Source organism: Capsicum annuum, chromosome 12 (assembly GCF_002878395.1).
Source record: "Capsicum annuum cultivar UCD-10X-F1 chromosome 12, UCD10Xv1.1, whole genome shotgun sequence".
NCBI classification, from domain to species: domain Eukaryota; kingdom Viridiplantae; phylum Streptophyta; class Magnoliopsida; order Solanales; family Solanaceae; genus Capsicum; species Capsicum annuum.
Window position 1 is genome coordinate 143,637,886 of NC_061122.1, and position 12,979 is coordinate 143,650,864.

Sequence of the window (12,979 nt, forward strand, 5' to 3'; positions counted from 1 at the left end):
TTTTTTTATCTCAATTTATGTGACACAAATATAATTTAAATGATCAATCATTAAAATAATTTAAGTTTTTAGTTATTGTTGATTTATAATACTTTTCCTACTATTCCAATTTTAAGTGACACTGATATAATTTTGACAGTCAGCCAAATATTTTATATCTTTTAAAATTTTTAAGTTGTTAATTGTATTTTATAATATTTTTTACATAGTTTTTAAATTAGATATGAATACTCTCTCCATCCCAACTTATGTGACACATATAAAATTTTGCCAGTCAATTAATTTTATTTTTTTACACACACACACACACACACACACACATATATATATATATATATATATATGTATGTATGTATTTTATATTAAGTTCTTAATTATTATTTTTTATAATACTTTTTATCTCATTTTTAAATAGTATATGTTACAATATATCTTCCCATGTCCCATCCCAATTTATGTGACACTAATATAATTTCGATAGTCAGCCAAGTTTTTTATGTTGACATGTCATTTTGTGTCATTTTAAGTTTTTCTTTTTATGAAATATTATTAATTTTCTAATGGTTAAGTGACCATAATAATTAATTAAGAGTGATATAGTAAAATCACACTGAAGCAACAAACATGAATTAAATGACTTACAATAACTAATTACAAGTGATGTAGCAAAATAAAATATACTTGTGAAAAAAATTTAAGTGGGTCTTATATAAAACGTCAAGTTAATTTAAAATATCAAGAGTTAGTTAATCATTTTATTTCTAGTTTACCTTTTTAATTAAATATTATTATTTTTTTAATACTTAAATGACTTATATTAATTAATTAGGAATGATACAGTAAAATTATGATTAAAGCCAAAGCAAACACGTCCACTTGTTGGGTTCAAAATCGAGAGGGTGTCATGCGGAAGCTTAAAGTTTGCAAACAATAGGACGCTAATTCAGATGTCAAAGAAAAACAAATACTAAAAACATATTATTAATATGGTTTGGTCAAACGACCTACATATTAAAAATAATATTGAAAAAAACTTAAAATTCTATTGGGAGAAAATCTCCCCCTAAATGAAAATCTTAAAAGATTACATGGTGAATGCTATTATGTTATGGTATGAGAAGTGAGTCTTCTATTTATAAATGTACAAAACCTTTCCTCCAAGAAAGAAGTTTGCCAAATATAATTTTTTTTATATTTTTTTTTAAGGAAAAGTAAAAGTAGTTATGGTTACTTTTATTTTCCTTACAAGAAAAAGTAAAACTTAAATTGGGTAAGAAAATCGGACAAAAATCTTAACATTCCACATGCGTATCCCCTCTTATTATTGGTATTAAAGTAAAGTAATATGCCACAAATTTTATTTACACAACATATCAGATTAGTTTGTCTTCTCGTACTTCCTTTTTGTTCCTTGACTTTTGTTTATCGATATGTTGGTAATATAGAGATATTGGGGGAATAACATGATAAAGAAAATGAATTGCATCACCAGTTATAAAACACTAAGTGATTTTGTTCATTTTTTCTAAAAGCAGTTTACTTTGGCAATTAACAAAATTAGGCAATTAATATATGAACTTGGCATGTCACCAAGGAACCAAGTTACTGTGCCATGCCGTCTGAATTTGAAGTTTTGAAAATTGAGTACAAACATAATAAGTATTACACATGAACCAACTTTGTAACATGTTTCAAATAAACAATTGATAGTGTTTATGATTGACAAACAACTGCATGAGAATTGGATCCTTATCATGTCTACAAGGGGAAGAACTGGATTACAGAAGTAGATTCCAAGTGTAGAAGGATGAGATGGTTTGGATTTATGGTATAAATGTTTTGATCAAGGAACAATAGCTAAACATGCAAACATTGATATTTGCACAAAAGGGAAGAGTTTTGGGATTAAGGTTGTGTTTGTAATGATGGAAAATATTTTTGATGGAAAATGTTTTCTTGAAAAATGTTTTTCTGGAAAATAAGTTGGTTTTCTACTTATTTTCTCATGTTTGGTTGGTGAGTGAAAAATATTTTATGGTGTTTGGTTGGTGAGTAGAAAATATTTTTAGAAAAATATTTTCTAGTGTTTGATTGGTGAGTGAAAAAATATTTTTTAGAAAATTTTATTAACTGTTAACTAGTATATCAGTGTCTCTAGCAACTCAACAATTTGTAAGAACTAATTTAAGCATCACAAATAATATCAATATCGAATACTAAAATATTACAATCACTCAATTTAAGCAACTATTAATTAACAAATATAGGGGACACTTTTCAACATTTTGTCAGGACAATCTGAAGATACTACAATCAATAGAAATATAATGGAACGACAAGCTTATTCAACCTCGTGAAACAAGTTACATCGATTACAAAATCAAATATGCAATTAGGAAAAGTAACATAGGTAAGTGTTCCTCTATGTATATGAAAATAACAATAAATTCAACGAACATTGGAAATGGAAAAGTTCGGGCTTCACTATTTTTTATTTCAAGCAGTGAAAAATTGAGGTAAAACACAGTGAAAAATATTTTCGAGTAATGTAAATTTTTGAGAAATGTGAATTTTTTGAGTCATGTGAATATGAGTGTTGTTGGGGTGGGGAAGAGGGGTGGAGGTGTGGGCATAAGTCATATTTGTCATTTTTCGAAAAATGACTTTCCTTGGTTTATGAGAAAAGTCATTTTCCCTCAAATAGAAGAAAATGAATTATCTTTTAAAATGTTTTTCCAATATTTTACTACAACCAAACAAGGAAAATTAAGAAAACATTTTCTATCATACCAAACCCACCGTAAAAAAAATCAAGAAAAAATAGAAAAACATTTTCCATCATACCAAACCCACCCTAAGAGAAATCATGTAAAGGTTGAAACAAATAAGGAAATCACGTCCAGTCAGGATTGGATTTTTTGACCAAGTTTCGATGAGTTTCCGAGAAGACGAGGGAATTTAGACTATCACCTCTCATCTATAAGACAACACATCTATACTATTGTCTGGATGTTATTCACACAGATCAAGATATATTCTCAACAAATAATTGTCATTTTAAGAAGTGCTTTATGAGAGTCAAATGTCAATGGCGGAAACATGTTCTCAAGGAAGTTGCTAATACAAGTTCTATAGTTGTTAGATTGATTTTTGTTGGGTTCAATGATGTGAATGAAAAATGGAGGCAAATTCTTAGAGAAAAAGTGAGCACACTTAAAAGTGTACTTACTAAAGGAAAGTCTACTTCTTCCACAAGTGTTCTTATCCAGAAACAGTACTCCTTCAAGTGGATAGTGAGGCAAGAACCAAGAGGTGCCTCGCGTCGTCGTCGCTCGCTCGGTTTTGAATGTGCATGCAGTGCAGAAAACGTTGAAGGGATACAACTATTCAAGTAAAAGATACACCATTTCGGGAACAAGGATGACTATTCAGATGATTGTGTTTGTTCAGAAAAGACATACTGTTTCGAATGAACAAACATGACCATTCCGAAATGATACACCTTTCCAATGAACCATTGGCTCCTTTCCGAAGGGGCACTTCATGACTATATAAACCTGCATTTTCTCCATAGGTTTAATATGAAAATTTCTTCTTTGAAAATCATTTCTCTTGCTTCTAAAACTCTGTGTGATCATCTGGGAGGAAGAATTTCCCAACCTTGGGTACTTGAGGGGAATTAAATCCTTAAGGATACTCCATGAATTTGAAGGACTTAGACTTTATTTTTGCTTCATTTTGTTTCTTTAAATATAACACACTTCTTTGATAGTTCTTATTGAACTTATGTTGAAGGTGTTGAAAAACTTCATCATTGTTCTTGAAAAAAATCTTAAACGTATGTTGAAGTTTAGTGAATAAACATACAGATTGTGTACCCAAAACAATAATTTTTTTTCCAAATATTGCAACCTTTCACTTTACTATGCCTTTTGCAGTAGCTGATTGTTTTTTGAGTTGTGTAAAGATTTTTAAAATTAGTGTAAAATCTTAGAAAGAGGCAGTTGCAATTACTTGTAACTATGAAAGGTAAGGTACCAGAGTTAGAGTTAGTTCCTTTGATTATAAAGTTATAACATAAAATTACCTGAATTTTTAGTGGATATAGGCGAACCCTGTGAGGGTAGTTTGTGACTTTTTATTCTCTTGACACAAGAAGTTTTTACGGCAAAATTTCTTGTTTGATTACATTCCGCACTTTACTTCTCGTTAGCCGACTGATGAACTAGATTTTTCAGTACATTAGGTGAAATGAAATGCTTTTGCTTAATAATAAGTCTAATGACAAAAAAAAATAAATATAATCGAAAATTACATCATTAATGAGTAAACTAAAATAAACAGTAATATCAGCAATTGTTCATCATTTCCTTCCAATTGCAAATGTTATGACTTAATAACGCATGTGACTTTTTGTCACTTATTTATAAAAAAACATAATAATGCAACTTTGTAATTACGTGGTATTATTTGATTTGCACTCCTGACTAGTTAAGTTTGGTAATCAAGCTTAGGGGGGACCATTCATGTTGGTTGACGTGTGAGCTCAAGATTATGAGAGGGCAATAGTTATATTTGAAAGCAACACATTATTGATGATTATAGATGAGTAGCTAGCTTTTGAGAATTTAAAAACTAGAAATAGACTTATTTTGTGTTAATGGGGCTTTGCCACAATGCTAATTAAGCACGAATAATTCAATTTTAAAGAAGAAACATGTAAAAAGAAATTGTGATCTTTTGCATGTGAAAATTACATTTGTAAAAAGAAAGGGATCTAAAGAATTAACATTATTGGATTAATCTGTATTAGTATCTTTAAGTATATTAAATAATCCCTATATTTGGTCGTTACCTTTTTAAGCTGGTGAAGTGCTCAACCTTAACAAAAACGGTATGTGAACAACATTTGATCTAATTTGATAAGTAGCACTTCAACAGTAAGTGTATATATATATATTGAGAGGGCGTCATGCGGAAGCTTAAAGTTTGCAAACCTTGAAACAATAAATCAGACGACAAAGAAAACAATACTAAAAAGCATTAAATTATTATATGTTTTGGCCAATCGGCCTACATATTATAAAACCTAATATCGAAAAACATTAAACCTATTGAGAGAAATATCCCCCTAAACAAAAACTCTTTAACAAATCCATTAATTGTCCTTTGTTATTACCAAATACCATTAACCCACTGTTTTCCTCTTTTTCCCTTCCTCTCGACTTTTCTTGATCTCACGTTTTTGGCATTGGCATTTTCTTAAACTGTGATGGAGGAATTAATCTCTGTTCTTCCAATAAAACTTAGAAATAAAAAAGAGACATAAGATAGAGCTGGGATTTCTATAAAGGTGGTTTCCCCTACTGCTATGTCTATGATTTCTTTCTCTATTCCTAAAAAACCAACTATCTTGGGGGTTTCTCATTGTCCTTCTGCAAAGTACAAATGACACAACCAGGTTATTTTTTTTTAAGAGCTTGGAACCTAAAGGAGGTTTTTTTTATTGATGTTGATTGGCTTGATAAAATGGGCCGTGATAATGATTTGCTTCTTTCTGAACTATAATCTACTTCATTGTATTGAGAAAATGACATCTTTGACACTTAAATTCGAAAAATATTTCAGGAAAAACTACGAAATGGACCTAAGATAGCAGTGAATAGGCAGAATTTGTTGGAGTCTGATTGAAGTGCTGATATACAAGTTATCTTTTACTTCTTAGATTTTAATTTGCCATTTCAAAACTTCAACAAGATAGATAATTGTTATCCTTCACAGTCTGAATTTAAAGATTCGGAGATATGGATCTAGAGATAGGTATGGGTGCACAAATTCAGCAAAAAATACTTTAAATATCTAAAAATAGAGTTATAAAACATAAATTATGAGATATTATATGGAAGACTTGAGGAGACAATATTGTTCAAGAAGAAAATCCTGAAAGGAGATAAAAAGAAAAAGCAATAACATCAAAATTTCTATATACAAGATATTCCATTTTCTTCAATTTCACCTGAACTTTTATTTTGATTACAAAATTTCTTAACTCTTTTCTGACTTTTCCAATTAATTTTGGTCAAAGTACGCAAAATTAATTGACCAGATCGGGTACAGATCCCACACCCACATCCACACCCACACCCACACCTACACCCATGTCGTGTTGACATGGGTGCGGTACCGAAAGTGAAGAGTCCGAGTAACTTAGCAACTGATAATCAATGCAACATGTTTTTAAAACTCAAGAGTACTATTGACTACTAAAATCAACAACATTTATTAACTTAATTTCTGGTTTCATCTTCTGTAGAAGTTAAAATGTATTACTATTTTAGAATTTATTTTTTGGCAACTCTTCTTTTAACTTGCAACCTTGAATATTTAGAAATAAGTTTGGGATAAAATATAGATATCGTGTTTGGTTGTTTTTTCAATCAAACAACATACCTAATATAATTCCACAAGTGGTGTATGAGGAGGATAGAGTGTAGTAGACCTTACCTCTACTATAGAGGTAGAAGTTGTTTCCAATAGATCCCCGACTCAAGAAATCTTATCCCAGGCTTAATCTTGGGATATCCCATCTTTACCATTAAACTTAGGATTATGTTGTCTAACCTTTCGTGTGGGATAAATTAGTTCAAAAATTATAATCTCTAGATAATTTGATCCGTCAATCAAACGACCCTTGGTAATCAAATTCTGAAACTTTCTACTAGAGAAGAATGAAAAAGTGTAAGAACACATGAGAGTAAATATTTATCATTCTGTATTGAGGTTTTAGTGCTTGGCACGAAAGACTTAAATTTGATTTTCATTTAGTAAGTTTTTATTTATAGTTGACCTAAACTAATCTTGGATTGAGATGCAGTTGATTCATTGATTTTATAAACATTTCTAACTATTAAAAGTAATCAATTTCATTCTCTAACCGTCCAAGATCCAAGCATTTGAAATCCATTAAGTTGAAATATCCCTTAAAATTCAAATTTGTCCATCTATATGGGCCACGTAAGGTTAATAATGTTCTCTTTAATCAGGATTAGTGTATAAAGAACTTGACAGTGACTAATATCTCCAACTATGGGTATTTTTTATTTTTATAAGTTGTAATAACTGAGATTGTTGTTGAAAAATTAGAACTTGGTAATTTTATTTTCTGTAGAGTTTTATGCGGAAGGACGAATATCTTCAATTTTTTGCTGGGGTATACCGAATTACTATATATATTTGAATCTGCATCATTTCTTAGGGAGAAATCTTCTTTTTTTCTCCTGCGATTTGAAGGAATGTCAAAAGTTAGAGACAGAACAAAAGATTTTAAATATGTTGCATGTCGATCAATATTATCTTTGGGGTATGATGAGGTACATTGTCTTGTTCAGTTCATTTCTTTTCTCTATTTTTGATAGAAAGAATTATGTAGTGTGTTGGAAATTGTCTTGAATAATCTTTATGCTCATATGACCTCTACAGTCTTTTTCCCCATTACGTAGAGTCTGGTCGTGCATATAACTTCAGTAACTTTCTTATATATCAATTCTTCACACTGTCCCTGTATTAGATGCTCGCTTTTATTATTAAATTGATAAATAATTTGTGTGGTTGTAATGTCTGGCTATTTTGTTCTCATTGCAGAATGCAAATGATTTATATTTGTAGTTGTAAATGGATTTACTAGAGAGTTTGAATTTTTTTCAAGCAAATATTGATAAAGCTCCGGTACACATGTCCCAGCTGTGAAATTAATATGTCATGTTTCTTAGACATCTATTTCCTTATCCACAACAAATTGAACAACTTTGATATGCAAAAAAGTGGTGTATGTTTATGCTTATTTAGGTTCTTCTTAATTACTAGATGATCTGTGCCCAATGGATGATGTCAGCTGGGGAAGTTCTTATCATAATCCAACATTTTCTCCTTAAACTTATGTATTCTGAAATCTAATACATTATCTCATATAGATTTTATATCATTGATCTTATAGCTTTTTCCATATGATGGTAAGTTTGAACTTTATGCTGTCTCCTTGACTGCATCCAATGTCATCTTATCTTGGTTAGCCTTTACAATTTAGCTGATGCAATGTCATAAGATTATGCCACATTGATTTAGTTATCACAAACTTATTTTTCTGTTGTCTCTTTTTGTGATTTATAGAATATCTGTAAGTTTTGTTGACAAGGATGGAGAAGAGAACCATATAAAGGTCCATGTTGGAATGTTTATGTTAGAAGTTGCACATTAGTGGAATGTCTATGTTAGAAGTTGCACATGAAAATAACATTGAACTTGAAGGTCAGCTTTGTTGACGCATGTTGACATTTTTATCATGTACAAATCTTATCATCCTCAACTGCTTAAGTTTGCTAACAATTTAAAAATGACAAGGCAACTTAGTAAATCTTGGTATTAGTTTCTGTCAGTTGGGAAGCATTTATTGGACATGTTAGAATTTTCAACTAACATCATCTTGCACTTTTAGTTATCCAAAAAGTTCTTTAAGAAGAATGGAAAAAATATTTGCCTACAGATTTGAGCATAAATTTTATTGATCGTCTTAAATGATAGTTTTTATGTTCACGATACATCTTTCAGTTCCAACTTCAACATTTGATATTCCATGAGCTAAAAATGAGTACTTCTAGGCAAAATTACATGATTGACATATGCATTGCCTACTTATTGCGGTTCAGACTTCAGGACACACTCAGATAAATAAGAACATTATTAATAAGAACACTTTTAGATATTTTTGTGGTATTAACATTTCTAATTACCATAACGAATGATTTGTTGTTGAGATGATCCAAACCAGGGACCAGTCGTGTCGGGTGCCTCAACCCCAACTGAAACTGGAGGCCACCCCTAATACCTAACCATAACCACCCTACACTCTATGTTGGATGAATTTCGAATATATATATAACATAACAAAATGGAACAATCATAAATCTAATATAGTCAAACGGTGTCAGCCCCAATACTAATACTAATGCCAAGACTGACACCAATACCGACACCACCTATGCCAACCCAGAGTAGTCTCACAAAGCCTTTATCCAAAATCAAAACAATATCTGGTCAAGACATCCCCCAACCATAGCCAAAAACCAATATCTAAGAAATAACTAAAGTATGTAGAGAAGTTCATGACATGAAATGGAGCCTTCCAGAGTATGGAAGCTTACCACTTAAATCCGACACAAAGTTATCCCCGAATCCAAGTTACTGAGCAGGAAGAGTAATATAGACGGCTCCTGCATCGCGTGGGGATACAGCGTCCGAAGACGGGTTAGCGGGTGAACGCTAGTATGTACTCAGGAGTAAGGATAAAATTATGTCAGCATCTAAAACCAAGTAAATAACCATATGCAATCACTTCCATACATTTATATACATATATACAATCCATGATGGGAAAGAAAACCGAGTTTAGAATGCATTTAAAACCTTCAAAATGGGTTTGTGTAGCTTTACTATATTAATCCACCAACGGGCTATATGGGTCCAGTGTTACCCGCTGAACGGGCTCCAGTGCAGGTAGCCGACGAACCGAAGATATCACAAGGGCTGGGGATTCTCGTGTACCCTTCGCCCTCCATGATACATATATACAAGTGTAAACTTAGGGGATTCCTGTGTACCCCACAAGTATAAGGTCACCAAGACCATCCCTCGTATCGGCAAACTTGAGTTTCCAGTGTCCGTCTATCGGACTCACACCTTCATGGTAAGCTATCACAATCCGCGATTATTGCTCAATTAAAATCTTTAGTACATAACTAACCAACCAATTCCAGAAGTTATTAACCAAGGCTTTATGAAGTGATATTGTCATATTGACTATAGCTTGCAAGCAATGTCATTAGCCAACACTTAGGGGATTCCCATGTACCTCACATGATTATTAATTAAACCAAAACCATGGCTACCAAGGCCTTTCCAATTAATTTAAAACCATTTGAACCAATTTAGATTCCATTACCAAGTTATACAATGCAATAGTTTCAATAAAAGTCAAACCATGTGACAAAACCATTCTCATAGGCATTTTAACAAACATGTTGAGGGCGTATAGTTTTCAAAACCAAAACCAATTACCAATTGACCATTCCCATGAAAACACATGTTCAATTCCACAATTATAACATGAAAACCATAAGAAAAACATGGAAAAATATTATCCAACCAAGAACAACCAAAACCCCCTATATATAAATCAAAACCTAATAATACCCACAGTTAAATCATGAAAACCATTTATCGAAAAATGAATTTAGTTGAACCAACAATGAGGGAGGAGTAACATGCCTCAGATACCAAAGAGTACAGAGAGAAACCACCCCTTAGAGCCTTAATTGACCACCTTGAAGGAAACCTTAGCCTTTCTTGAACTAAGAGCCTTGAGAGAGATTTGGGAGTGTTTAAAGTGTTTTTGATTAAGAATAATAGGTTAAATAAAGTCCCAAAAGTGTTTTAAGTCATGGGGTCAAAAGAGGTTAAGAGAAAAAATATCCAGAATACCCCCAACTTAAATTATAAAAATCACCACAGGTAGGTACGACTTCCCCCAACTCGTACACACAATATATGAGTGGTACCCATCACTCATACCCTAGACAGAATGTCAGACATCAGATAATGTCCACCATATGACTCCCCTTGCCCAAATCATACCCATACCATACTACTAGGTCTCTCAAACCGTATCCAAGGGGTTGAATACTGGACAACATACGAATTAGACTATACCACTCGTACCATCTCTATTCGATTCATATAAAGTCTAGTTGTACCTAGGATAGTACCTGATCAAGAACACACTGCATAATATATGAATAGGGCCCCCTAGGTTGTACCTATAACATACACCTAGCGAGCCTAAGTCGCATGATGTCTAGAAGGTTCAAAACTCAGGAAATTTCTAAAGATCACCCATAAACTTCTTTAGCATCCAATATACCAATATCCTTGATAGGCACAATTCGAGATGGATCACCCATAAACTTCTTTAGCATAGAAACATGGAATACCGAAAGAATAGAGCTAAAATTAGAAGGCCACTCCAACTCATACGCAATATTACCAACCCTTCTCAAAACTAAGTATGGACTAAAATATTGGGGACTAAGTTTCCCTTTTTTCCAAAATTGCATTACTCCCTTCATAGGAGATACCTTTAGGAACACCCTATCCCTAACCTCAAACTCTAACTCTCGTCTTCTTATATCTGCATAAGACTTTTAGCGACTTTGGGAAGCCTTAAGTCTATACTGAATTACCTTCACCTTCTCCATAGCTTGGTGAATTAAATTCGGACCAAACATTTCAGCCACACCAATCTCGAACCACCCAATAGGAGACCTACACCTTCTACTATACAAGGCTTTAAACAGAGCCATCCCAATGCTAGAGTGGTAGATATTATTATAGGTAAACTCCACAAGGGTTAAATGCACAACCGAACTACCACCACAGTCAATCACATAAGCACGAAGCATGTCCTCCAATGTCTGAATAATCCTTTCTGGTTGCTCATCTGACTGCGGGTGAAAATCAGTACTAAAACTCACCTTGGTCCCTAAACCTTTTTGAAATGACCGCCAAAAGTGAGATGTAAACTGAGTACCACGATCTGAGATGATAGAAATAGGCCCCTTATGCAATTTTACAATCTCATGAAGATACAATCTTGCATAATCCTCAGCTGAGAAGTTAGTCCTCACTGGAAAAAAGTGAGCAAACTTTGTCATCTTATCAACAATGACCCAAACCGAATCAAATTGATTCCGAGACTGAGGGAGACCAGTAATAAAATCCTTGTACATCACTTCCCATTTCCACTCTGGCAACTCGATTTCTTATTATAGACCTCTGGGCCTCATGTGCTTAACTTTCACTTATTGACACACCATACACATGGCCAATAAATTAGCCACATCCCTCTTCATATTGTTCCACCAATACATCTTCTTGAGGTCATGATACATTTTTATCGAACCAGGCTGTACAACATAGTGTGACTCATGCGCCTTAGCCAAGATCCTTTCTCGCAAACTATCGATGTTAGGAACACATAATCTCCCTCGGTATACAAGGTACCATCACTAATAATCTCGAAGGCCATCACCTTTTGCCCACCAACATCATCTTTGATCCTCATCAACACAGGATTTAACACTTGCTTCTCCTTAATCTCAGCACCAAAAGATAACTTTTCCACTTCCTGAACGAACACTCCACTATTCTTAGAGTTCAAGAGATGAACTCCAAGGTTAGCCAAATAGTAAATGTCTTTCACCAACTCCCACTTCTCTTTATCCACATGAGCTAGACTTCCTATGGACAACCTACTAAGAGCATCAACAATTATATTGGCTTTACTTGGATGGTTGTGAAGACTCATGTCATAATCCTTGAGAAGCTCAAGCCATCTTCTTTGCCCGAGGTTAAGCTTTTTCTGAGTAAACACATAATACAGGATCTTATTATCAAAAATGATGTCCAAATGCACTCTATACAAATAGTGATGCTAGATTTTCAATGCAAATACTACCGCTAATAATTCCAAATCACGAGTCAGATAATTCTTCTCATGTACCTTCAACTGTTTAGAGGCATAGGCTATCACTTTGCCATGCTGTATCAAAATTCACCCAAGCCCCATACAGGAGGCATTACAGTAAACCACAAACCCATCAGTGCCCTCAGGAAAAGTCAAAACTGGAGCCAAAGTTAGCTTATCCTTCAGCTTCTTGAAACTACCTTTACAAGCATCAGACCACAGGAACTTTACTTTATTCTATGTCAACTTAGTCAACGGGGCAGCTATGGAAGAAAAATCTTCACAAACCTCCTATAATAACCCACTAAACCCAAGAAGCTCTGAATATCGATTGAAGTCATAGGTCTAGGACACTTATTAACTACAAAAACCTTTTGCGGATCTACCATGATCCCCTCGCTAGAA

The 12,979-nt window shown here is 33.2% G+C and overlaps 1 protein-coding gene across 1 annotated transcript in view; it reads left to right on the top strand.

Annotated features, from left to right (window-relative positions):
* The window catches only part of LOC124889672 (adrenodoxin-like protein 2, mitochondrial), a 34,620-nt gene that overhangs the window by 9,731 nt on the left and 11,910 nt on the right, over positions 1 to 12,979 (top strand). Inside the window, exons 3-4 of the mRNA XM_047401652.1 lie at positions 8,167 to 8,249; positions 8,281 to 8,304. Of these exons, the coding sequence (XP_047257608.1) occupies positions 8,167 to 8,249; positions 8,281 to 8,304 (107 nt within the window). The remainder of the gene's footprint in view (positions 1 to 8,166; positions 8,250 to 8,280; positions 8,305 to 12,979) is intronic.